Below are 27,912 nucleotides of genomic sequence, written 5' to 3'. Positions count from 1 at the left end.
GGATCACCTGAGGTCAGGAGTTGGAGACCAACCTGGCCAACGTGGTGAACCCCGTCTCTACTAAAAATACAAAAATTAGCTGGGCGTGGTGGCGGGCGCCTGTAATCCCAGCTACTCAGGAGGCTGAGGCAGGAGAATCGCTTGAATCCGGGAGGTGGAGGTTGCAGTGAGCCGAGATCGCGCTATTGTCCTCCAGCCTGGGAGACAAGAGCGAAATTCCGTCTCAACAACAACAACAACAACAACAAAAACAGAAAAGGGGAGAGGTGGGGGGAACAGATCCTTCAGGCCTCATAGGCAGAGAAAGAACTCAAAATTTAAAAATAAAATGATTCTTTATATTTATTATTAAATGTAAAAACATAGATTCCTGAAGGGTTCGGTAGACGCTCCCTCCACCGTAAAATGGGGATGTCGCAACTGTCTCACAGGTTTCCCCCAGGACTAGAGGAGACAAGGGGTCGCGCGCAGCGTCTGACGGGCAGAGGGCACCCAGGAAGGGTCCCCGCCATTTCTGTTGGACTCTGACGACACGCCAGAGCGACTCCCCATGCGTCGCTGCACGGCCTTGGTCTCCCGGTCCCGCAGCTGGTCTCAGTGCTTCCCCTAGGCCTGCACATGCACAGGTGCGGCGCCCCGCCAGGCCCCGGACCGAACGCCCACTTAGCTTCTGCCGGGTCCTCCGCCCCGCTTCCTCGGAGGAGCCGGAACCCTGCCCACTCACCGCCCGCGGCGCGGAGGCTTCTGGGAATTGTAGTTCTGGCTCTCCGAGCCCAAGTGCACTTCCGGGTTCGGCAACAAGCGCAGCCATTGTCCCGCGCGCGGACGCTTGCTGTCTCCGAGCAGCTCGGCCCTTTAGAGTTAACCCCCAGCAGCCTTGCGAATGCTGACTAGGAGAGGGGACCGAACTAGCTTAACCCGAGTCGGCCGTGTTGTAGAATCGGGCAGTGGGTTGCTTAACCCGAGTTCGTCCTGCCGCAGAGCCGTGCCAGGCACTGAAGCGGTGACAGGCCCAGCCTGGGCTGCGGGCCAGCGGACGCTCAGGTTGGTAGGGGCGTGGGGCAGTGCTTGGTGTCCGAAGCGCGCATGCGCAGGGTCTACGCGGGAAGCTGGAAGCGGTGGTGAGTGTAGTGGGGAGACCTGGTATCTGTGCGGGTGGCGCTTTAGCCTCGGGTCATCGGGGTTGATGGAGTTACTGATACAGCTGTATATTCCGCGACTGTCCTCTGCGTGCATGCGCGGGTGCTTGGTCAGGTGGTGCTCTTGTCTGGGGCCTGAGGATGCCCAGGTTGCTGGAACACAGGGCACATGCATTGATGTAAGGGGACATCTTGAGAACTCCCCTCCTCCAATGCCAGGCTTATTTAGTGGAGGCCTGAGGATGGCCGGTTTGATGGAGTGCTCCATTGCAGATTGTGGTTTCTGGAGAAGAGGGGCTGTGCCACTGTCCCTTTGCTCTTGATCAGGTATTTGGGTAGGAAGCAAAAGGTTGTAGGTAAGATTCCGAGCAGGTGGCTCTGGGCTCCTGGAGCAGACAACGCGCTTCTCCAAGGTCTGGGGACGCTGTGGTTGGTGGAGAGACCAGATTGGAGTTGTAGATTCTTGTCCCAGAAGAGGCAGTGTTGCTAGTGAACCCTTGGTGGGAATCACCCATGGGCAGCAAACTCCCAGGCTGAAGGAGGGTATCAGGGCCTAGAAACAGGTTCTGGGCAGAGGGTCCCCTGCACGTCCTGGGGGTGTCTGAATGGAAAACAGAACCTTGAACTGATAGTAGGGACCTATGTAGGATAGTGTAGAGCTCTAGGGCATTCAAGATGGGCAGAGACTCCGGGTTGGAGATACAGAATTTGAGTCCAGGAAGGACAGAGCTGCAACAGCTGCCATCAAATTGGTAGCTGGGGAGGAAGCAGTATGTTGCCAGCATCGTTATGAAGCAGGTGTTGCTGAGACCTTTACTTGGGTACGCTATTTGCAGGCGTGAGAATGTGCAGGTTAGTAGAGGGACAGAGTGTGCTGCAGATTTAGTCCTGGGAAGAGCTGACTGCACGACACCCAGGCCCTCATGTTTGGGCAAGAGAAGGCCAAAGGGCCGAGTTCCCATTGAGCTGCTGTATCGTGGGCTTGAGAACCCCCACGCTGGCGAGTGCCCAAGTCCTGGGGCTGATTGTGGAGCTGTATGCTCAAGCTACTGTTTAGTTGTTGTAGTGTCCTGGCTGCAGGCAAATAGTGGGGCAGTTGACCCCAGAATCCACACAGAGGCTGTGGGTGCCTGAGATGCCCCGGGCAGGTTGAGACACAGGGTGAGGGATGTAGATTCTTGTCTCAGGAGCAGGGTGTGCCCCCAGACTGGCAGAGGAGCCAGGTCCTGGATGCAGATTGTGAGCACGAACCTGCTCTGTGGCTGTGTCAGTAGGAGGAGGGAGCCTAGGTGGGTGGCCCATGTGCAGTGGCTGTGGAATAGAGGCCTGGGGGCTCCAGTTGGGATCTGGTCTTAGGAGGCACTGGGCTGCTCCAGCAGCACTCTGCACATTTGCTGGCATTTGGGCATGGGCAGTCCTAGGACCCTGGTTCTGCCTGAGGATGCCCAGGTGTGTGGAGGGAGCAGTTGCAGGGGGGCGGGACTGTGTCAGGCACCTCTTATGCACACACCGGTGTTTGGTTGGGAAACAGGAGGCCGGAGATGAGTTTTAGACAGAGGGTGCTGGGGTCTTTGTGTGATTGGAATCCTGATCACAGCCTGATGGTGCCCAGGTTGGTGGAGAGACAGGAGCTTCCTGAGCCACAGGTGCCCTGAAAGATGTTTGGTCAGAATCTGGGCAGGTGTGCCTCAAGCAGGGGGCTGTGGAGTAAGGTGGAGGAAACAGTTTGAGTGCAATTTCAGGAAACAGCTGCATTGTGAACCTACACTATGCTGCGTGAGAATATGGTGGGAGCAGGGGAGAGAGTATGTAGGAGAGATGGGGTGCAGGGAGTGGGGTGCCTAGGGTAGGATTTGCCAGGGGCCGCTCTAGCCTTGGATCCAAAAACACCTAGTTGGTACAGAGGCACCTGAGCTTCTGAGACATGTATTTAGAACCTAGGTAGGGCTGCTTTTGTCTGGCTTGTGCTGTTGTCTGTTGGAGGCCCCCAGTCCTGTGCAGGCCTTGTTGTAGTTTCAGGCCTGAGTAAACCCAAGTTGGTGGAGGGACTGGTTTAGAGCTACAAATTCAGGGCCTAGGAAGGTGTTAGGGTGGGAATCTGGCTGGCACTGTTCAAGTAGGAGCCAGTGGACCCCAGAAGTGTGGAGGGAACAGGATGTGGGTACAGCTGAGCTCTGTGCATATATGCTTGGCTACTTGAGCAGGAAGTAGGTGGCCCTCTGCACTGGGTTGCTGGAGGGACAGGCCTGGCTGATGGAAGGGTAGGATCAGTCTTAGTTGTTGAATCAGTTCCTGGGAGCAGTGGAACTGTGTCACCAGCTTCATGCAGTTAGGCAGTGAGTGTGATTCTGGCCCTAGGAAGAAGTGCTGGTTTGGGGCTGTAGATTGAGGTTGGTAGGGGTAGGATGGGGTGAACACCAGGGGGTCCTCGATATGCCTGGTATTTGTGGGGATCCCAGGGCCCAGTGGAATAGGAGAGGGATGGACTGGTGCTGCAGACTTTGGTGGTGGGCAGAAGGCCATGTTGGGCATAAGCTGGGCTTGCAGGTAGATAGTCCATGGGCCCAAGATAGTGGAGGAACCAGGTTGGAGCTGTAGAAGCTTGGCCTGGGACAGGGACTGAGGGACTCTCAGTACATACACAGGTATTTGGGCAGGAAGCTGGCAGGAACCTCCAGAAGTGCATTTGCTATGGGAATGCATCCTGCATCCTGGGAGCAGGGGCTAATGGGGGTGGCGGCCCAGCAGTTCCAGCAGACCTGCGTCTTCATGCTGTACTTGGGGCTTCTCTCAGTGCAGCTCAGGACCTCAGCACCCTGCTGTGCCTGGAGGAGAGCATGGAAGAGCAGGATGAGAAGCCCCCAGAGCCCCCGAAGGCCTGTGCACAGGTGAGTGGAGCCACCTTTCCCAGAGAGACCCAGAGCTTGGGTCTGTCTGCAGCCTGACCCTCTGGGCTTGGGAGGCTGTGGCTCCTCCCTGACTCTCTTTGCAGCCTTTTAGGGGGTTTGGGGCCCTCATGGCCATCAGGCTTCTAACACTATATATTTTATGAATCTCCCTGCTAGTTGCCTCACCTTTTTAGCCCAGATAACTCTTTCTGGAAGGAATTTGGCATCCTGAATCAAAAGCCCTTAAAATACTGATTCCGTTTTGGCCAGCAATTCACAGCTTTTTTTGAGAATGAACAATTGGAAATATACTAAATGTGCGATGCAAGAGGATAGCTGAATGAATTACGATAAGACCATGAAATAGAATACACTGTAGCCATTGAAACTGATATGATAATGCAAATTTAATGACAGAAAAACTTATTTATTACCTATGTTAAGTAAATCGCACTTAGAAATCATCACCTTTTAAAAAGGGATACAGTTTTTGGGTATATAGAAAATATGTTAGAAGACTAAATATAGAAATCAGTTAACAAACATTATCTGTAGTTACTTTATAAGTGACTTTATCATTTATTTATCTGTATTTTCTTTTTCTTTTCTTTCTTCTTCTTTTTTTTTTTTTTTTTTTGAGGCAGGGTCTTGCTCTCTCGTCCAGGTTGGAGTGCAATGACACAATCCTAGCTCACTGCAGCCTCAAACTCCTGGGCTCAAGCCATCCTCCTGCTTCAGCCTCCTGAATAGCTGGGACTACAGGTGGGCACCACCAAGCCTGGCTAATATTTTTTTTGTGTGTATTTTAAAAATTTCTTGTAGAAACGATATCTCACTATGTTTTCCAGGCTGGTCTTGAACTCCTGGCTTCAAGCCATCCTCCTACCTCAACCTCCCAAAGTGCTAGGATTACAGATATAAGCTACCACACCTGGCTTGTATTTTCATATTTTTGTACAGTGCACTTTAAGGTAAAAATATTAACAATTCGCCAAGCACAGTGGTTCACACCTATAATCCCTTTTGGAGGCTGAGGTGGGAGGATTGCTTGAGGCCGGGAGTACAGGACCAGCCTGGGCAACATAGTGAGACCCTGTCTCTATAAAAATTTTTAAAAATTAGCCAGGATAGTGGTGCCCACCTATAGTCCCAGATACTTGGGTGGGTGAGGTGGGAGGATCGCCTGAGCCCAGGAGGTCTAGGATGTAGTAAGCTATGATTGTGTCACTGCACTCCAGCCTGGACAACAGAGTGAGACTCTGTCTCTAAAAAAAAAGTTAACAATTTGGAACATTTCCTACCACAAATATTCTTTGAAAACTCTTAATTTCTTAAAACCGTAACATTAGAGCTTCTCCTTTCTCTTCCTGAACAAGTCAGCCCTGAAGCCGTGAGGTGGGGCAGTGCTAGTGGGCACCTACAGTTGTCGGGGCTGCCTGCTGTGAAGAGAGTGTCCATGTGCAGGGTGTCAGTGACCAAGCAGGGCGAGGAGTGCATCTGCACAGGATGACATCCCAGCATAGTCAGAGCCCAAGTGGAATGAAGAAGTCGCTTGTACACGTGGGGCAGCCCATTGTGGGTGTCAGAGCCCAAGTGAGTGAGGCCAGTGTCCATAGATGGAGATCTGGTGTGGGGTGACGGGGTCAGAGCAGGTGAGCAAGGCATCCAGAGAGGGGGTGCTTCATTGGGGGCAGTTGGAGCCCAAGTGCAGTGAGTAGGTGTCCATGGTAGATGGGGTGTTGGAGCCAGAGTGGGGTGAGATGTGCACCTGTGTTGGGGGTCAGGTGCAGCCTGGTGTGGCATGACAGCATGAGCATGTTGAGGGTATCATGCATGAGGGTGGCCTGCAGGGGTGTCAGAGCCCAGCAGCATGTGGAGGGTACCGACACAGTGGGGTGGCCTGACGTGGGCTGTCCAAGTCCAAGTGGCAGAGGAGTGAGTCTGAGAGATGGGGCAGCCTAGCCCGGGGAGCCAAAGCCTAAGCAGGGTGAGGAGGTCCCCTTGGCAGAGCCCAGGGCAGAGCATCCATAGGGAGAGGGCGTCATTGTGGAAATGGGAGAGGAGCTACCTACGGGGGCTAAATCATAAGTACGTGTATGTAATAAGGGACTGGAGCCAGGCGCCTTGCCATCAACTCAGGGAGGTACAGATATGGCAAGAAAGAACATTTGAGTGGACTCTGGTGTGCAGTGGGAACTGGAGGTTTTATTTTGGGCTCATGGTTTTCAGTACACATTAATCTAGAAATATATAGAGATGTGTGCCTGTATCTGTGTGGGTATGTGTGCACACAGATTCCCTGTCTGTCCATGGAGGGCTGGGAGCAGTGACATCCTAATACCACTACGCATACCTGGTGCCCACATTTCACCTTCTAAATATGTTACAGGTTTTATGGGTTTATTGTTAATGGCTCTTTAGTGTTAAATTTTTTTGCTGTTACAAATAGCATTGATATAAATGTTTTGTATGGGATTCCATGGATACATGTGCAATTGTTTTAGAAAGAGTTAAGCAAATATAAGTTTACATTTATATCTTAATCAAAACTACAGGTAAAATGTGTGGGTTTTTGTTATTTTGTTGTTGTTTTTTGAGAGACAGGGTCTCACTCTGTCACCCAGTCTGGAGTACATGGCACACCAACATAGATCACTGCAGCCTGCAATTTCTGCGCTCAAGTGATCCTCCCACCTCAACCTCCTGAGTATGTGGGACTACAGGTGCACACCACCATGCCCAGCTAATTTTTTTATTTTTTTTGTAGAGACAGGGTCTCGCTGTGTTGCTCAGGCTGGTCTCGAACTCCTGGGATCACGCCATCCTCCCACCTTGGCCTCCCAAAGTGCTGGGATTACAGGGTGAGCCGCAGTGCCTGGCTGGTAGAACGTGTTTTGATGTGGCCATTGGTGTTCTAATTTAAGCGAGGCACTAGGTGTTTGCTGGGACTCTTAATGGTCCTTTTACCATTTTCTTTTTTGTGAGCTGAATTAGAAGTCTGTTCATTATATGGCTTTGGTCACATATTTATTGACTGCCTAACCAGTGTAAGGCCCTGTGCAAAGCACTGTGGGGAAAGATGAGGCAGACAGCACTGCCCTGCACGACTTAGTTCTCACAACCAGAAATGCGCTTCTTATACTTTCCAAGGCTACACAGGGAAAGCAAAAACGTCCTCTTTGTTGTATTAGTTATCTGTTATTACATACCCCAAAATTTTGCATCTTAAAATAGCCAGTGTTTATTTTGTCACACAATTTCTGAGGGTCAGGAATCCAGGTCAGCTTAACTGGTTGTTTCTGGTGCTCAGGGTCCCTGATGAGGTTGCAGGCAAGTTGTTGTCTGGGCTGCTGACTTCTGAAGGCTTGACTAGGTGGGAGGATATTGTTGCAAACTCACTCAGATGGCTGTTGGCAAGAGGTGCTGTACACCAGAGAGGCCTCTTTCCAGGGCTCTTCACAGCATAGCAGTGGGTTTCTGCCAGAGCAAATGATCTCAGTGAGAGAGGGAGAGAGAGCAAGAGCACTTAGCTGCACACAGTCAAGATGAAGCCACAATGTCTTTTATCATCTGATTTCAGAAGTGACACACCATCACTTCTTCCATATTCTGTTGGTCACACAGACCCACCTTGGTACCATTGGGCAAGGACTACACAAAGGCATGAATATTAGGTAGTAAGGGTCTTTGGGCGCCATCTCAGAGTCTGGCTACCACGCTTCTCAACTCTGAATGTCCTCTAGTTAATTTTAATTATTATCAGAAGATGAACAAGTACTTGATTTGGACCTGAAGGATATTAGAACCCTGGAAGGGAGAGAAAAATCAGGGGAGCCAAAGTCTTTGCTTTGAACGAAGGCCGTGAGTCCAGTGAGCCGATCTAGGAAGAAACCATCTGGGTATTGGGGCATCACCTTAGAGATTTTAGTGGCTCATACACAGGGAAGTAGCAGCTGATCCAGCGAAGGCCTTGAGCCAACTCTGAACCCTACCTGCCTTCAGGGACTGAGACCAAAACTGCTGCCAAGTAGGTGGTAGAATCTCACCCATCCACTATCATTCTCAACATTCGAAGTTGTGCAGGTTGTTGGTGGCCCTATGTGGATGGTCTATTCTGTATATTTCAGGACTGTGAGAATTATTCATGGATGATAAGGTGGGGCCAGAGAGGGAATTTTCTTGTGCAAGAGGACTAAAGGGATCCTCTTATCGGATGATTTCTGAGAAAATCAGGGAAGGGAACCTGGAAGGTGAGCTCCACCTTCCAGCTCCCAGGGCAGGAAGAGATGGAAACACACCAAGAAGTCTGCCTGTGTGACGCCTTGTGTTTTCTAAATGTCCTCACAGATATAGAGGGTTTCCTGCCAGTAGACCCCCAAAGCAAAGCTCTGAGAATTGAGTCCAGTAATACTTCTGTGATTTGATTAGAAACTTCATTTTATTGCCCCAAGAATGCCTCAGATTGGGAAAGGAATATTTGGTCATCTCTATTTATAGGTGAGCAAATAGCCCTAGCCCCAGGTCTGATTTGACCACTGTCTCACTATGAAGTGGACAGGTCACTCCGTGATAGCTCTGCTTGTCTCTTTCCCCCTGCTTTGGGTCCCATGGGGTCCCACCTGTGTTACAGAAGGAACAGTTATTATCCCCTGCCCACAACCCTTTTCTCTGTGCAAGTCAACAGTCTAATTCCTGTTTCCATTTTGTAAAGTCTGCAAAGAAAAAGGGAAATGCTCCTTTATGACGTAGAGAGGTGACTGTTGAACAAGAGGGTAATTTAAAGATGCTCCAGAGCATACAGAAAGTAGAGTAAAGGTTTTTAATTCTATTCCGATGTCCCAAACTCTGCACGTGTCTGTAGTCTTGTCAAATGCAGAGAACTTTTATTGTGCTCCTACTCAATACTGAGGAGAATACAAAGATAAAAAATATACAGTGCTTTCTAATATAGAACCCAGGACCCAGGGGAGAGGTATATAGAAATAGTAGTAATATGAAGAGAATAATTTTACTGGTATAGTAAAGGGCCAGCAAAGCTAAGAAGTCCTGAGAAAAGAAGAGTTGAAGCTTTCTGCTATCTGGGAATGCTTCACGGAGGAGGTGGCATTTGATCTGGGCCTTGGGTGATTAGACAGACTTCGGTAAGACAATGGAAAGCAGAAGAGTTTGTGTCAGGCAATCAGTGGACTTAAATGAGCTTACTAAACCGTATTACCATTAATTTCTGCACTGGTGAAATAGACATATTACTCTTTTCTTCAAAAAAAAGTTGAGGCCAGGTAAAGTGGCTCACACCTGTAATCCCAGCACTTTGGGGGGCCAGCATGGCAGGATCACTTGAGGCCAGGAGTTCAAGACCAGCCTGAGCAACATAGTGACACTCCCACCTCTACAAAAAATAAAAACAAAAAAATTAGCCAGCTGTGGTGGCGTGCCTCTGTAGTCCCACCTTCTTGGGAGGCTGAGGCAGTAGGATAGCTTGAGTCCAGGAGTTCAAGACTATAGTAGGCTATGATGGTGCCACTGCACTCCAGCTTAGGCAACAAAATGAGACCCTAGCTCTTAAAGAAAAAAAAAAAAAAGTTTAGATGATTTTGTGAGATGGAAATTCTGTGTTGAAGTACTCTACGTATTACTAAAAATACTAGGCAAATGATAGATTACATTGACATTATCTGAAGGAAACTGAGGAAGCTAAGATGTAAATTCAGGAGATATTCCTAAAATGGTCAGTAATCCAAAGTGAGTAGGACCTAGGGAAGAAGTCAGGGTGTGTGGGTGTGCATGCATGCACGGGCTCACATGCATTTGTTGCAAGCTTGTTTCTGAGCATTTAGTTTGTAAGAGTAAGTTGGGAGCAGGTTCTGGATACTGACACTTTGAATTTTCTGCGAAGAAAAGGCACCTAACAAAGGTTTCCTCTAACCAAGGGAGGGGCTTGAGCTCAGCTTTGCTTTAGTGCCTCCAGGAACCCCAGGGACAAATGCAAAGTTACAGGTAGCACATTCCATGTCCCTTCTCCTAGTGGCTGTTTATAGTCAGCATACATTTATGAAGAGCCTACTATGTGTCAGTAGTGATCTAAGCACGGTGGAGCCACGGTAAACAGGACAGACAAGATCTCAGCTCTTATGAAACTCACTCTAGTGGAAGAGTTAAATAAAAAGCCAAAGGTAGAAGAATATATGTGATGTGAAGATATGAAAGCAGGGTAAAGTGATAGAGTTGACTGCTGGGGTCAGGGCAAGGAAGGACATTTCATCCAGAGTCTACCTTGAGGAAAGATGAGCTTTCTTTTGTTTTCTTGTGAAAACTTTTAAACAAAAAGGTGCTAAGGACAGTTTTCATTCAAGAGGAGGTGCAACCATATTCTCCAAATAAAATAGTTTCAGCAGTTATGGCAGATAGTAACATTTTGGAATTTTGTTTCTGCCAAGTACCTGCTGAGAAAAACATGAAGTTGTCCATTTCTTGGTATTATTTCTTAACTGATATTAGCTTTTTCTTTAAAAAAAAATTAACTGACAGAGTGTGATATTAGCTGAAGGAGTCTGTAATAACTTAAAATACAGGTTAGCGTTTACGAATTTTCCTTTCTTGAGTAACTTTTCTCATTTCCCAGGCATTTTTTAAGAAAAGATGTGTTTGTCACGGGTGTGTATCAGGAATGGAATTTTTCTTTCAGGCCAGATAAGATTGAATCTATTAACAGTTTGGGGTCAAAACTTGTGGCTCCCTTGTACCATCTGTAGTTTGGTTGTGGCTATTTTTTGGCATTGTGAGTTTTATTTTTGTTTTCTGGTATTTTGGGCTATTTTGTAATGTTTATGCAGCAATTTCAAGGCAGTTTAGGCCAGTTGTGGTGGCTCACGCCTGTAATCCCACTTTGGGAGGCTGAGGCGAGAGGATCGCTTAAGACCAGTAGTTTTTTTTGTATTGTCTTTTCTTTTCTCTTTTTCTGTCCTTCCTTCCTTCCTCCCTCCCTCCCTTCCTTCCTTCCTTCCTTCCTCCCTCCCTCCCTCCCTTCCTTCTCCTATTTCTTTCCTTTTTCCCTTCCCTTTCCTACCCTTTCTTTCCCTTCCCTTCCCTCTTTCTTTCCCTTCCCTTCCCTCTTTCTTTCCTGTCTTTCTTTCTTTCTCTTTCTTTTCTTTTTTCTTTCTTTTCCCTCTTTCTTTCCTCTTTCTTTCTTTTCTTTTCTTTCTCTTTCTTTTCTTTTTTCTTTCTTTCTTTTCCCTCTTTCTTTCCTGTCTTTCTCTCTCTCTTTCTTTCTTTCTTTTCTTTTCCTCTTTATTTCTTTCTCTCTTTCTCTCTCTCTCTTCCTTGTTCTCTTCTCTTCTTTTCTTTTCTTTCTTTTCTTTCAGGCAAGTTTATTTTAAAAAGTAGGCTGGGCATGGTGGCTCACGCCTGTAATCCCAGCACTTTGGGAGGCCAAGGTGGGCAGATCACAAGGTCAAGAGATCAAGACCATCCTGGCCAACATGGTGAAACCCCATCTCTACTAAAAATACAAAAATTAGCTGGGCGTGGTGATGTACGCCTGTAGTCCCAGCTACTCAGGAGGCTGAGGCAGGAGAGTCACTTGAACCCAGGAGGCGGAGGTTGCAGTGAGCTGAGATCGCGCCACTGCACTCCAGCCTGGGGACAGCGCGAGACTCTGTCTCAAAACAAAAACAAAAACAAACACATAAAGAAGTAAAGGAATAAGGAATGGCTACTCCATAGGCAGAGCAGCCCCAGGGGCTTCTGGTTGCCCATTTTTATGGTTATTTCTTGATTTTCTGCTAAACAAGGGGTGGATTATTCATGAGTTTTCCAGGAATGGGGTGGGCAATTCCTAGAACTGAGGGTTCCTCTCCTTTTTAGACCATATAGGGTAACTTCCTGACAAAACTGTCATGGCGCTGAGACCAGCAGTTTGACACCAGTCTGGGCAACATGACGAGACCCTGTCTTCTACAAAAAATAAAAAGGTAGTGTAACTGTTGTAGTATGTGTGGTAGTAATGCAAGCAACACAACCTCTTGGCTTTCACATTGGGCCTTCTTTACATTGCAGCAGCTCTGGCTCTTTGATACTTATTGTGAACCTCACAATCTACCCAGTAAATATACAGTGGTGTTTTCAGGTTTGGAGAATCCTTTCCTACCTTTAAATACATTAATGCTAGCCATTTTTAATAACTATTCCTACTGTAATAGTAAAATATTTTCAGATAGATAAGGAGAAAAAATTGACACACTTATACCTTGGCCTCTCAGCATCAAGTGATCCTCCCACCTTTGCCTCCCAAGTAGCTGGGACTGTAGGCACGTACCACCATGCCTGGCTTATTTATTTATTTATTTATTTATTTATTATTTTTTTGAGATGGAGTCTCACTCTGTCGCCCAGGCTGGAGTGAAGTGGCATGGTCTCAGCTCACTGCAAACTCTGACTCCCGGGTTCAGATGATTCTTATGCCTTAGCCTCCCAAGTAGCTGGGACTACAGGTATACCATACCTAGCTAATTTGTTTTTTTTTTGTATTTTTAGTAGAGATGGGGTTTTGCCATGTTGACCAGGCTGGTCTCGAACTCCTGAGCTCAGGCAATCTGCCCACCTTGGCCTCCCAAAGTGCTAGAATTACAGGTGTGAGCCACCATGCCCAGCCTATTTTATATATTTTGTATAGACAGGGGAGCCTCACTGTGTTGCAGAGGCTGGTCTCGAATGCCTGGGCTCAAGTGATCCTCCCACCTCAGCCTCCCAAAGCACTGTGATTACAGGTATGAGCTGCTACACCTGGCCACTTTTATTTTCTTTTAGTTTTTGATCCAATGGCTTCTAAAGAAATGAGTTATCAAAAATTAGCAGTAGTTGCTTTTCAGTGTTTGATATGAGGAGGAGTAAAGTATCCTTGAATGGGCTATCATTTAACAGACTGAATTATTATATCCTGTAGGAAAAAACCTGAGGACACTACAAAGGAATTGTGTTGTTTCAGGGTGATTTTTAAAGAGAGAAGCACCTTTCCTGGTTTCCAAATATTTAATTAAAATAAGTGCTTTTGAAAAACATGGATGCAGCATTAAAAGAGAGACAGTGAACCTGCTCCTCAGTTCTACCCCTTCAAAGAATAACTCCTTTTAATGCTTTTGAGAACACCTTTCCAGATTTTTCCGTGCATATTTATATTTTATAGAAATCTATTCATCTTCTGTGTAATGTTCTTAATTTTTTCACTCAGCAATATATTATAGACATTTTTCTATTATTTATATGTATCAGCACATGCAAATTTATTTCTTCTTCTCTTGGCTGCTAAATGGTATTCAGTCATCTGAATAAAGCATAATTTATTTAACCAGGCACTTCCTAGTGGACATTTAATCTCCCTTCCCATCTTGCTATGATAATGTAACTTGCTAATGAGATTTCTTGTACATGCATCCTGAGGTACTTTATGTTATTTCCTAAGGATAAGTGCTTACAAGTAGACTTAATGGATGTTACATTACACTTTCAAAAATATTGCCTTTAAAAAACAAAAATAAAAGAATGTACATAAAAATGGAATAAACTCTGTACATGAATTAATAATATTGTACCAAAATTTCAGTGTCCTGGTTTTGACAATGTACTGTGGTTATATATGATATTACCAGGGAAAGCTGAGTGTGGCTCTATTTTTGCTACTTCTTGTGAATCTTTAAGGATTTCAAAATAAAGCATTATTTGTAAATACAGATATTTAATATATAGCCAATACAGGAGGGTTGTGTCAATTTATACTTCTTCTAAGAATATATGAAGCTCTTGGCCAGTGGGCTGCCAGAGCCGGAGTCATTAGCAACAGACTAATGACTGTGACTGTCACAAAAACACTCGATATGGTCAGGATGTTGGTTATGTACAGGGCTTGAGCAAATAAGTAAATATAAAGAGGAAAATGGGAGCCAGAGAAAGAAAGTATACATAAAGAAAGGAGAAAAGCTAGATAGAATAAAATGTGTTATTGAATTGTAATTGGAGGTATCCATGTGAACTTATGGTCTCTAATATCTACAGATAAGGATTCCCTATTTAATAAATGGTGCTGGGAAAACTGGCTAGCCATATGTAGAAAGCTGAAACTGGATCCCTTCCTTACACCTTATACAAAAATTAATTCAAGATGGATTAAAGACTTAAATGTTAGACCTAAAACCATTAAAATCCTACAAGAAAATTTAGGCAATACCATTCAGGACATAGCCGTGGGCAAGGACTTCATGTCTAAAACACCAAAAGCAATGGCAACAAAAGCCAAAATTGACAAATGGGATCTCATTAAACTAAAGAGCTTCTGCACAGCAAAAGAAACTACCATCAGAGTGAACAGGCAACCTACAGAATGGGAGAAAATTTTTGCAACCTACTCATCTGACAAATGGCTAATATCCAGAATCTACAATGAACTCAAACAAATTTACAAGAAAAAAACAACCCCATCAAAAAGTGGGCGAAGGATATGAACAGACACTTCTCAAAAGAAGACATCTATGCAGCCAAAAAACACATGAAAAAATGCTTATCATCACTGGCCATCAGAGAAATGCAAATCAAAACCACAGTGAGATACCATCTCACACCAGTTAGAATGGCCATCATTAAAAAGTCAGGAAACAACAGGTGCTAGAGAGGATGTAGAGAAATAGGAACACTTTTATACTGTTGGTGGGACTGTAAACTAGTTCAACCATTGTGGAAGTCAGTGTGGCGATTCCTCAGGGATCTAGAACTAGAAATACCATTTGACCCAGCCATCCCATTACTGGGTATATACCCAAAGGACTATAAATCGTGCTGCTATAAAGACACATGCATACGTATGTTTATTGCGGCACTATTCACAATAGCAAAGACTTGGAACCAACCCAAATGTCCAACAACGATAGACTGGATTAAGAAAATGTGGCACATATACACCATGGAATACTACGCAGCCATAAAAAATGATGAGTTCATGTCCTTTGTAGGGACATGGATGAAACTGGAAAATATCATTCTCAGTAAACTGTCTCAAGGACAAAAAACCAAACACCGCATGTTCTCACTCATAGGTGGGAATTGAACAATGAGAACTCATGGACACAGGAAGGGGAACATCACAATCCGGGGACTGTTGTGGGGTGGGGGAGGGACAGCATTAGGAGATATACCTAATGCTAAATGACGAGTTAATGGGTGCAGCACACCAACGTGGCACATGGATACATATGTAACAAACCTGCACATTGTGCACATGTACCCTAAAACCTAAAGTATAAAAAAAAAAAAAAGAAATAGATGTTTGATTTTGATGTAAAGAGGTGAGCATCTGTTTGTATATTCACAGCAGTTTTTTCATAGTTGCATGTGCACTTTTCTTTGTTTTTCTGTTGAGGCTACCTTTTACTGATTTGGAAGAAGTCTTAGTAGTATAGATTCTTATTGATCATGTGGCACCTTTTGCTAAACTTTTCTTTTTTTTGAGATGGAGTCTTGCTCTGTTGCCTAGGCTGGAGTACAGTGGCATGATCTTGGCTCACTGCAACCTCTGCCTCCTGTATTCAAGTGATTCTCCTGCCTCAGCCTCCCAAGTAGCTGGGACTACAAGTGTGTGTCACCATGCCCGGCTAGTTTTTGTATATTTAGTAGAGACGGGTTTCACCATGTTGGCCAGGCTGGTCTCAAACTCCTGACCTCAAGTGAACTCCCTGCCTCAGCCTTCCAAAGTGTTGGGATTACAGGTGTGAGCCACCGCACCTGGCCTGCTAAACATCTTATGAAATTCATCTGTTGATCTTTTTCTTTATGATTCTGGCATTGGTCATTGTAGGGACCAGCTCCACAGGGTCGGTGGGTCTCTCCCCATGTGCGGAGATGAGAGATTGTAGAAATAAAGACACAAGACAAAGAGATAAAAGAAAAGGCAGCTGGGTGCGGGGGACCACTACCACCAAGTCATGGAGACCGGTAGTGGCCCCAAATGCCAGGCTGCACTGATATTTATTGGATACAAGACAAAGGGGCAGGATAAGGAGAGTGAGTCATCTCCAATGATAGGTAAGGCCACATGGGTCACGTGTCCACTGGACAGGGGGCCCTTCAGTGCCTGGCAGCTGAGGCAGAGAGAGAGAGGAGACAGAGAGAAACAACTTACACCATTATTAGAGACTTTTAGCACTTTCACTAATTTGCTACTGCTATCTAATAGAAGGCAGAGCCAGGTGTACAGGATGGAACATGAAGGCGGACCGGGAGCATCACCACTGAAGCACAGCATCACAGGGAGACAGGCCTCCGGATAACTGCAGGTGAGCCTGACTAATGTCAGGCCCTCCACAACAGGTGGAGTAGAGTCTTCTCTAAACTCCCCCAGGGAAAGGGAGACTAGTAGTGGGTGTTTTTCCTTGACACTTACGCTACCGCTAGACCACGGTCCGCCTGGCAATGGGTGTCTTCCCAGACGCTGGTGTTACTGCTAAACCAAGGAGCCCTCTGGTGGCCCTGTCTGGGCATAACAGAAGGCTCGCACTCCTGTCTTCTGGTCACACCTCACTGTGTCCCCTCAGCTCCTATCTCTGTATGGCCTGGTTTTTCCTAGGTTATGATTATAGAGTGAGGATTATTATAATATTGGAAGAAAGAGTAATTGCTACAAACTAATGATTAATGATATTCATATATAATCACATCTAAGATCTATATCTGGTATAACTATTCTTGTTTTATATTTTACTATACTGGAACAGCTCTTGTCCTCGTCTCTTGCCTTGGCACTTGGGTGGCTTGCCGCCCACAGGTCATGCTGTATTCCATTTTATTTGCTTATAATTTTGTGACCCAGGAATTTTGGCAGGTCCCACTGGACAGTTCTTAGTGTCTTAGTGCTCCTTAGTGTCTTGGATCACTCAGTCAGCTGTATTTAGCTGCAACTGGGCTGGCCCAGAAGACCCACAAGGCCCAGGTCTCTGTGGGCCTTGGTGCTCCTCCAGGTATCTCCTCTCTCTCTCCACATGGTTAGCTGAGCTTACTACTGGGAGGAAAGAGGAGAAGTATGTTGGGAGGGATGCATTAAAATAGGTGGTATGTCAAATCTTAGCCTACTGACAGGAGGAGATTTGAGCTGCCACTTAGCTCCCTGATTATTTTCCTTTTTCTCATCTGTTTTGCCGTTTCAGGATTCTTTCCTTCCTCAAGAGATTATCATCAAAGTTGAGGGAGAAGACACTGGGTCTCTGACCATCCCATCTAAGGTAGGTTGGGCAAGGCCTCTGTCTTTACACTGAGAAATGTGCGTGGCTGGGAAGTGAGTAGAAAGTGAGGAAATAGGCTGGGCACAGTGGCTCATCCCTGTAATCCCAGCACTTTGGGAGGCTGAGGCAGGTGGATCATGAGGTGAGGAGATCGAGACCATCCTGGCTAACATGGTGAAACCCCGTCTCTACTAAAAAAATACAAAAAATTTAGCCAGGCATGGTGGCGGGTGCCTGTAGTCCCAGCTACTCAGGAGGCTGAGGCAGGAGAATGGCGTGAACCTGGGAGGTGGAGCTTGCAGTGAGCTGTGTTTGCGCCACTGCACTCCAGCCTGGGTGACAGAGCGAGACTCCATTTCAAAAAAAAAGAAAGTGAGGAAATGGAGATAAGAGTGGACAACTTTTTCAAGAAGTTTGGTTATTGTGTGAAAGGTAGAAGAAAGTGAAAACTTCAAGGACTTTTGAGATTGAGGGTTTTTTTTAAAGGGATTTAAAAGATTCAATTCAGTTTAAATGATTATAGGAAGGAGTTAGTAGAGGAAAAAAAGTTATTCATCAGGTGACAAGAGAGAAACTATAAGCAGAGTCCTTGGTTAGCACCAGAGAAATTAATTCAGAGGAGAAGGATTTATATAGGAACAGTGAGGTTGAGGGAATTATTTTAAAGGTTGATTTTTCACTGTGAAAAATCAGATGAGCATGATCTCTCACAAGGGTAGAGAAGGCTTAAAATAGCAATTTTGGATTATGAGAGGAAACAGGCTGCTCCAGTAAATGTAATAGGATTGCTGGTCAATCTGAAAGGTTCATTCAGAGATAGTGGCCATTAATTTATAATACTCTATCCTGCTGTTTTTGTGTATTTTTCCCTGCAGTGGCAATTTGTAGCCCACTTTCCACAGATAGCAGATTGACATTCAGATTCATTTAGTTTTTGTAATTTGCCAGGTCCACTTCCTATGGAGTGGACACTCCAAAGGTCAAGGGAATACTTGAAAGAGAATTTAAAAATATGTCAAGTAGAGAGATTAAAAAGAATGATCCATGGACCTTAAATTGAGTAATTAATACGGAAGGGATAAAGAGCCCACTAAGTAGAAATGAAAAAGAATATAGGCTGGTAGTGGTAACTGTAGACATTTCAGTAGCATAATGGCCCTGAACTTTCAAGGAACAAGAGTAAAGGGAGAAAATTGAGCCAGTGCAGTGGAGCAATCTGACATTGTAGTGAAACGTGGGCAGTTTTGTATTTGTGAGTCAAAAGGTGGAGTGTTTTATGACAATTTCAAGGTCTGGGGTGTCCCCCGAAGAGTGAGCTGATGAAGAGCAGCTTCAGGATATGAGACTTGGGTTAGCCATATGAATTGATGACTGAGAACACAGTCATCAATGTGCAAGCTTGAGGTTGTATCCCTCTACTACTAACCTTAGGCATATGTCTTAATTTCTCTGACTCCCTTGGTCTTCATAAGAAAAAAATAGTACTGCTAATAGTGTTTTCTCACAGGAGCCCTGTGAGAATTAAATGAATAATCCATGTGACATGTTAGCACAATGCCTGACACCATGGTGGTGCTTCATGCAAACTCATAAGTGCTTCATTCAAGTCAGTTATTTTGATTTTCTCATCAGCTGACTATACAAGTGGATGCTACAGACAATCTGAGACAAGACAGTACAAGTTTTTTATTAGAGGATAAATCCCAAGTATGAATCTTCAGTGAATGGGGGTGGGGGTGGTGTTCAGGAGGTGGGTAGGACAGAGCTCCAAGAAGTGAGGTAAACGGCATGAGTTTCAGAGTAACTGGGAGGACATGCACTCCTTCTTTGATGCTGAGATCTAGGATGGGAGAGTATGAGCCTTCTTAGCCTCTGAGGACTGAGGAGGAGGGAAGTTGTCAGCAGGAAGTATAAGTCTCTATTAACACAGGGATGTATAGGGAATGTTTGGTGAGGGATATTGAAACTACAGTATTTTATTATTATTATTATTTTGAGACAGGGTCTCACTCCAGTCATCCAGGCTGGAGTGCAGTGGTGTGATCACGGCTCACTGCAGCCTTGACTTCCCAGGCTCAGGTGATTCTCCAAACCTCAGCCTCTGAGTAGCTGGGACTATGGGCATGCACCAGCACGCCTGGCTAACTTTTTGTGTTTTTAGTAGAGACAGGGTTTCACCATGTTGCCCAGGCTGGTCTTGAACTCCTGGGCTGAAATGATCCATCCACCTTGGTCTCCCAAAGTGCTGGGGTTATAGGCATGAGCCACCACACCTGTCCTATTTTATTGTTACAAAAGATGAGTTTCAAGGGCAGTTGAAGATTTTGGGAAGGAGTTTTCAGGCATGAGGAATTTGGCAGAAGTGAGAAGAATAGAATAAGTGGGATAGAAGTCCAGAAAAGCTAGTATCTACACACTGAGGGGCCTTTTCAAATGGGTATGTGGTACAGCTTGTGAGATTCAGGTGAGGGGAGATGACTTAAATCAATTTGGGTGAGGGTTATTTTGATATCTTAGAATGTTTATTGATCGTGTACATTCACTTACTGAAATAATTTGTTAAATATAAATGTAATATCTACTATATATAAACACTATGCTAAACATTGGAGTTACATTTGCAAACTGTAAATACCTTGTCCCTGCCTTCATGGATCATGGCCTAGTGACAGAGATGACCATTATGCAAATAATGGAACTTTGAGACTATATAGTTGGGAGTGGAGTGGGGGTGCTAATTTAGTTTAGTATTATCTGTTTGACAGGTGAACAAGCTTTATACTAAAGAGACCTATATTAAACAGAAAGGGAGAGTGTTTATTAAAAAGAAGCATGCATTACAGATTGAAAGACAATACCTTAAAAATTAATGTTAAATATAGGTGGCAGTTGGCAAGTTATTTTTTGAATTTCACGTTGGGCTAATCATGAAAACATTTGAGGTTTCAGTGAAATTTTTAGGCTCAAACTTAGAGGCATATACAGCAGTATTTTGCATGTGTTTTCATGGTATTCAGGACCCTGTATCCTATTCATGAACTGCAGCTCAAGAATGCCTGGTCTATTTAAAGAGCCTTTAGTGGCAAGAGGCATTTGACTTCCCCTTGCCTTTGCTGTGCCTGGGTAAGGACAGATCACCTTTAGCACTTCTTTTTTTTTTTTTTCTTAAGTTCCTAGAAGTTTTCTTTTATTATTAATTTTTGCACACAAAACAATAAACATTTTCTAAAAATACATACAAACAAAAAGATGTGTATCAAACATATTAGGAAGGTTGCACATGGGAAGACGGGGAATAGAAATGGGGAGTGGGAATTAAAGAAAATAAATGAGAGAGGGACTTTATATGGATCAATGATAATAACTCAATCCTCTATTTGACAAAGAAGAAGGAGAAGGAAGAGGAAGAAAAAGAAAGTGGGATAAAGGATCAGAAAGGGAGGAAAATAGAAAAAATTAGAGTATGACTCCAGGGTAGACCTGTTTTGTTGTCACTGGGTTGGTTGGTTGGTTTGTCTGTTGTATTTTTCATATGTTTCGCCATGTTGGCCAGGCTGATCTCGAACTCCTAGCATGAAGTGATCAACTCGCCTCGGCCTCCCAGAGTGCTGGGACTACAGGCGTGAGCCACCACGTCCAGCCCCCACATTGCTTCTGGCCTCCATGGTAGACCTCCCAGATGGGGCGGCCGGGCAGAGGTGCTCCTCACTTCTTCCCAGACGGGGCAGCCAGGCAGAGGCGCTCCTCACTTCTTCCCAGAGGGGGCGGCCAGGCAGAGGCGCTCCTCACTTCTTCCCAGACGGGGCGGCCGGGCAGAGGCGCTCCTCACTTCCTCCCAGACGGGGCGGCCGGGCAGAGGCGCTCCTCACTTCCCAGACGGGGCGGCTGGGCAGAGGCGCTCCTCACTTCCCAGACGATGGGTGGCCGGGCAGAGGCGCTCCTCACTTCCCAGACGATGGGTGGCCGGGCAGAGGCGCTCCTCACTTCCCAGATGATGGGTGGCCGGGCAGAGGCGCTCCTCACTTCCCAGACGATGGGTGGCCAGGCAGAGGCGCTCCTCACTTCCCAGATGATGGGTGGCCGGGCAGAGGCGCTCCTCACTTCTTCCCAGACGGGGCGGCCGGGCAGAGGCGCTCCTCACTTCCCAGACGGGGCGGCCGGGCAGAGGCGCTCCTCACTTCCCAGACGATGGGTGGCCGGGCAGAGGTGCTCCTCACTTCCCAGACGATGGGTGGCCGGGCAGAGGCGCTCCTCACTTCCCAGACGATGGGTGGCCGGGCAGAGGCGCTCCTCACTTCCCAGATGATGGGTGGCCGGGCAGAGGCGCTCCTCACTTCCCAGATGGGGTGGCCGGGCAGAGACGCTCCCCACCTCCCAGACGGGGTGGCGGCTAGGCAGGGGCTGCAATCCCAGCACCCTGGGAGGCCAAGGCAGGCGGCTGGGAGGCGGAGGCTGCAGCGAGCCAAGACCATGCCACCGCACTCCAGCCCGGGCAACACCGAGCACCGAGTGAGCGAGACTCCGTCTGTAGTCCCAGCACCTTGGGAGGCCGAGGCGGGCAGAGCACTTGGGGTCAGGAGCTGGAGACCAGCCTGGCCAGCATGGCAAAACCGCGCCTCCAGCCAAAGGAGAAAAAGCAGGCAGTGGTGGTGGCGCACGCCGGCAATCCCAGGCAGCCCGCAGGCAGGGGTAGGAGAATCACGGGAGCCGGAGGCAGGGAGTGCGCAGCGAGCCGACTAGATTCCAGCCTGGGCCACAGAGGGAAGAAAAGAAAAGAAAAGAAAGAAGGAGGGAGGGAAGGAAGGAAGGACGGACGGATGGACGGACGGACTTCTTTTTTGGATTAAAATTCCTGCCCAGTTATCTTAAGCACAGGCCCTTTCCTGCTTAGAGGAGGCAGCCCAAGAGACCCCATTTATATGGCAGTAATAACAGTGAATGCCTCCTAAAAGGCTCTGCTATGCAGCTGGATATGGATAGAAACAGAACTGTTATTTGAAGACTGAGTGTTCAGAACAAAGGTCACTTTGGCTCTCAGTTAATCTTTCAGTATCCTGAGACCTACTAATCATAACAGTACAAGCTAAGCACACCTAATCCAAAAATCTGAAATTGTCCAAAATTTGAAGGTTCTGGAGCCCCGACATAATGCCACAAGTAGAAAATTCTACACTTGACCTCATGTGACCAGTCACAGTCAAAACAGTCAAAACTGTTTCATACACAAAAATTTTTTTTAAATTGCATAAAATTACCATTAGGCTATATGTTTCAGGTGTATATGAAACATAAATGAATTTGTGTTTAGACTTGGATCCCATCTTCAAGGCATCTCATCATGTAAATGCAAATATTTCAAAATCTGAAATCCAAAATTCTTCCAGTCCGAAGTATTTTGGCTATGGGATACTCAGCCTGTAATTGCTGGCCTTTGTTGTTTCATCAGTAAACTCTGATAGTGGCTTTTCATAGATCATCGTAATTATTCATTCAACCCAATGATTTAGGTATTATTAGGCCTAATAAATAGAAATGGAGTAAACTCACCACTAAAAGACAATTGGGTCCGATGTGGTGGCTCATCCCTGTAATTCCAGCACTGTGGGAGTCTGAGATGGGAAGATTCCTTGAATACAGGAGTCTGAGACCAGCCTAGGCAATATAATGAGGGTCTGTCTCTACAAAATTTTAAAAATTAGCCAGGCACGGTGATGCACACCTGTAGTCCCAGCTACTTGGGAGACTAGGTGGGAGGATCACTTGAGCCCAGAAGATGGAGGCTGCAGTGAGCCATGATTATGCCACTGTACTCCAGCCTGGGCAACAGAATGAGGCCCTGTCTCAAAAAAAAAAAAAAGGACAGATTGTCAGATTAGATGTATTTCTTAAGCAGATATATGCCCTTTATAGGTGAGAAAGCCAAGTCTTTTTATCTTCTACATCCAGTGTTCTTCACCTATACGTACTGCTTTTCATTGAGGTCCACATTTCATTTTCTGTCTCATGCATTAGCAAAGTACAGCCTGTGGCTGTTTTTGTAAATAAAGATCTATTGTAATGTAGCCACACCCATTTGTTTATGTATTTTCTGTGGCTAATTTCTTGCTATAGCAGCAGAGTTGAGTAGTGTGATAGAGAGTGTATGGCTGGCAAAGTGTAAAATATTTACTGTCTGGCCTTTGACAGAAAAAAAATCAACCACCCCTGTTTCATTAGTTTCTTGGGAATTTGGAGGGAATTCCTAAGTGGGAATTCTGTATTCACCAGTGCAAAAGTCAGAATAAGCACCCTTTTTAAGGCAGACAAGATAAAATAGTTTATATCAGTCCTTATCTGGTGTTCCTCTTTGGAGTTGTAAAAACAGGTCTAGCATCCAAAACCCAAAGAGCTCACCCAGAGGGCACCTGTACATCTTGACTGGAATCTTTTGGGCACTGACAATTTCAGGACAACTCCCAGGTCACCAGATTTTCCTTTTTCCATCTGTCAGACTTTTCCTCCTCCATGAACTTTGGAAGGAAATGATGCCCAGCTGAGCAGGAATGTGTGTCCTTTTTTAGGAAGGAGTGAACTTCAAAATTGTGACTGTGGACTTCACACAGGAGGAAGAGGGTACTTGGAACCCTGCTCAGAGGACCCTGGACAGAGATGTGATCCTGGAGAACGACAGGGACCTAGTCTCCTGGGGTAAGAATACACTCCTTTTTAATGAAGATCCATCTACTGAAATGATTTCACATTCCGATTGATTAAGAACTGTGAAATTCAGCAGCCAGAATGATTTTGGCTGCATATAGATTGTGTTTGTGCTCTTTACCCCCCAGTGAAGATTAATTTTAGTTTGTAGAGTAGAAACAGTGCAGATTCTTGGGCTTGAGATTTTCAGTCTTCATGTTCCTAAAGACCAAAGGCTGGGACTAGATTCTGCAGTAATTTTCTTTTGTCCCCAGCTTTGAACACTCAAATTCCTATATCTTTCCTTATCAGCTTTTTGAACCAGATACAATCTCCTAGTTGGAGCAAGGGAAAGAATATAAAAAGAATTTTCCAATACATGTGTTCAAGTGAGAACCAGACACATAGGGGTCATTACAGGTGTAGAAGGTTCATTTGAAAAAATCCCCATAGAAGATGCCACATTTTTCTTCATTTCCCACCTCCTGGTGGACTGTATATATGACCACTTTTTCCATATATACTGTCTATTGCTTGACTTAGTAGCCACCCAGGCTACTAGGAGCAAACTTCTAGTCTCTCTCAGTTGGAATCACAGAAATTCGTGGGGCTCTATTAGCTCCTAAGGTATTTAGGGAACTGGATAATAATGCCCCATTCCTTTTCTTTTGTTCACAAACGTAGTTTCCTCATGTCTAACTGACACAGAGTAGAGTATTTAGCAAGTTTTAAGCCTTCAGAAATTCCTAGATATGTAGACACTAATCTCTTAGTGAATACCTGTGTAGCACTAAAGAGTGGAAAAGACTCTCTATTCTTTACATATTGCAAAATTGGGTTGCAATTCTGTAGGTTCTATGTAGATGATCTTATTTTGGAATATGCAGGTATTTGACATCCAGAGTCTTATTTATTCAGGCTAAGATTAAACCAAGATTACAGTAGTTCCATTTTAATGCTCTGTTGTAATATTGGGCTGTGGTAGTTCTGTACTTAATGTTTTATCTCACCCTTTTGCTTTTTCAACCTAGGTTATCGGTCAGTATTTGAAAACAAATCCATATATATTTTTCATACTTTCTTGTTAGCTTTATTGCATTTTTCCAGCTCTAATATTTTTTTGGCTAAGATGTCTTATATTGCTTTCTTTCAGACTTGGCAACTGCAGTTGGAAAAAAAGATTCAACTTCAAAGCAGAGGATTTTTGATGAAGAACCAGCTAATGGAGTGAAGATAGAAAGGTTTACAAGGGATGATCCTTGGTTATCTTCATGTGAAGAAGTTGGTGATTATAAAGACCAGTTGGAGAAGCAACAGGAAAAACAAGAGATACTTTTGCAGGAAGTGGCGTTCACTCAAAGGAAAACGGTTATTCATGAGAGAGTCTGCAAAAGTGATGAACCTGGGGAGAAGAGTGGTCTGAATTCCAGTCTATTTTCATCCCCGATTATACCCATAAGAAACCATTTTCATAAACGTGTATCACATGCTAAAAAATGGCATCTTAATTCTGCTGTAAACAGTCATCAGAACATTAATGAGAATGAGACACTATATGAAAATAATGAATGTGGAAAACCCCCTCAGAGCATTCACCTTATTCAGTTTACAAGAACTCAAACAAAAGATAAATCCTATGGATTTAGTGACAGTATTCAGTCTTTTTGCCATGGTACACCCCTATATATACATGAAAAAATCCATGGAGGAGGAAAAACCTTTGATTTTAAAGAATATGGGCAAGTTTTGAACCCCAACATATCCCATAATGAACAACAGAGAATTCCTTTTGAAGAGAGTCAATATAAATGTAGTAAAACCTCTCAGAGTTCCTCCCTTACTCAAAACATGAGAAATAATTCTGAAGAGAAACCTTTTGAATGTAATCAGTGTGGGAAATCCTTCAGCTGGAGCTCTCAGCTTGTTGCACATCAAAGAACTCACACTGGAGAGAAACCGTATGAATGTAGTGAATGTGGAAAATCTTTTAACCGCAGTTCTCACCTTGTTATGCATCAGAGAATTCACACTGGGGAAAAACCGTATGAATGTAATCAGTGTGGGAAATCCTTCAGCCAGAGTTATGTTCTTGTTGTACATCAGAGAACTCATACTGGAGAAAAGCCCTATGAATGCAGTCAGTGTGGGAAGTCCTTCAGACAGAGTTCATGTCTTACCCAACATCAGAGAACTCATACTGGAGAGAAACCGTTCGAATGTAATCAGTGTGGAAAAACATTTAGTTTGAGTGCTCGACTTATTGTGCATCAAAGAACTCATACTGGAGAGAAACCCTTTACATGTATTCAGTGTGGAAAAGCTTTCATTAATAGCTATAAACTTATTAGGCATCAGGCAACTCATACTGAAGAGAAACTCTATGAATGTAACTAGTTTGTAAATCCCCTGGGATTTATTCCTTTTTATTTCATTCTTTTAAAAAATGTATTTTAAGGTAGTACATGGGAAGAACTACTATAAAAACAATATATGCGGGAAAACTTCCAGTCCTCTGTTAATTATGTGTCTGAAATTTGTTCTGGAAAAGAAAGGGGGAAAATCTATGAATGACTTCTCAACCTAGCAATTCCATATACAAGATTTAAGATTCTTAGGACATATTCCTATGAAAATAATAAATACTGGCACTTTTCCTTGCAGAAAGCACTCAGACCTGAATCAGAGAATATCATATGCCAAAGCCAACTGCCAGTGTGTTAGACCTCTTTTTCAATAAAGAGTAAATGGAATGCTAACACTAGTGGGCTTATTGAGAAAATTGAAAGGTTGCAGTAGTGTTTAGAACGTAGGCTGGAAAACCATATTTTAGTGTATCATTTTACTACATGATCTTCCAATTAGATAGCTTGTAATCTGTTCCTTACAGTACTGGCTGTTGTTACATGTGAAGATTTTGTAAATTTTAGGAAAGTGTCTATGATATATAGTGAAAAATATGGGAAAGGAATATAGAAGTAATATTCACTTCTATAACCATTCTGATAAAATATTTGTGTATGGATTAGAATAGAAAGGGATTATGGATGTATCTATTCAATTTCTTGGTTTATGTTGGGCCTTCATTTTTGGAATGTATGCTGTTATGCTATGATAAATGATATAATGAGTAAAAATTATTCAAAAACAAAAACGAAATACAAAGATTTCCTTCTTTGACTAGGAAAGACTAAGCAACCAAATAGCAAAGATCCCTCAGGATAATGAGGTTTATGTTTGGAATAGCATGAGCAGATTACTACTCAGGACATAGATTCCTAGGAACGTTCCTCATTGAAAATAAAATAGATTCCTGGAAATAGGTAACTAGAAATTTTGGCCAGAAATGGTTTCATATGAAGAACTGAGAATGCGTGGGAAGTATAGAGGGCAAGTGGGCTTATTTTCATATATGCAAAGCAATATTAAGGAACTCTATTTTCATGTTTTTGTTCTTCCTCTCATGTAGTATTGTCTCTTTCCTCTGGGATATGTTCCCTGATGTCAGAGTCCTCTGAATAGAAGGGTGCTTCCCTGGCTCAGTGCTGAGCATCTAAATTATGCTTGCAAGAATGCTTTCATGAGTTTTAGTTACTCTTTGATATTTAAGATTTGATTAACTTGTCTTTCTGACCTTTCCCTTGAATCATGAATTTGAATCCTGTGGATTACCGTATATTGAAGCCTCTGATCCCAGAAAGGCAATAAGCTGAAAGTTGAACTGAGAGACCAGATAATAGAGGTTGATCTTGGGAAAGGAAAGAAAACTTAAAGGGTAACTGATGGGGTTATCCTTAGCAAAATTCTATCCCTATGAGATGGCCCTAAATGGAGCCATCTCTATGAGGATTAATCCAGAGATTGTTGCACACCTGGCAGTGTCAGGTCTGGGAAAACAGTTGCTGATGTTTTCATGGAGTGTGAAATACTGAAAGCTGCAGGCATCCCTTGGGG

The 27,912-nt window shown here is 44.6% G+C and overlaps 1 protein-coding gene across 3 annotated transcripts; it reads left to right on the top strand.

Annotated features, from left to right (window-relative positions):
* Nucleotides 1-797: 797 nt before the first annotated feature.
* ZNF180 (zinc finger protein 180) lies at nucleotides 798-27,104 on the top strand. Of its 3 annotated transcripts, none has more exons than XM_030796421.1 (5): nucleotides 798-1,044; nucleotides 3,934-4,027; nucleotides 17,212-17,286; nucleotides 23,847-23,973; nucleotides 25,115-27,104. In XM_030796421.1, the coding sequence occupies exons 1-5, from the start codon at nucleotides 884-886 to the stop codon at nucleotides 26,353-26,355; spliced, it is 1,698 nt and encodes a 565-aa protein (XP_030652281.1). In that variant the 5' UTR covers nucleotides 798-883; the 3' UTR covers nucleotides 26,356-27,104. The 3 variants fall into 3 exon arrangements, with proteins under 3 accessions (XP_030652281.1, XP_003277606.3, XP_030652282.1); XM_003277558.4 differs by having other exon boundaries at nucleotides 798-1,121; XM_030796422.1 differs by lacking the exon at nucleotides 17,212-17,286 and having other exon boundaries at nucleotides 806-1,044.
* Nucleotides 27,105-27,912: the final 808 nt, after the last annotated feature.

This window comes from Nomascus leucogenys, chromosome 17, assembly GCF_006542625.1.
Source record: "Nomascus leucogenys isolate Asia chromosome 17, Asia_NLE_v1, whole genome shotgun sequence".
NCBI classification, from domain to species: Eukaryota; Metazoa; Chordata; class Mammalia; order Primates; family Hylobatidae; genus Nomascus; species Nomascus leucogenys.
The sequence above is the reverse complement of the archived record's forward strand: the minus strand, read 5'-3'. Positions and strand labels throughout refer to the sequence as shown.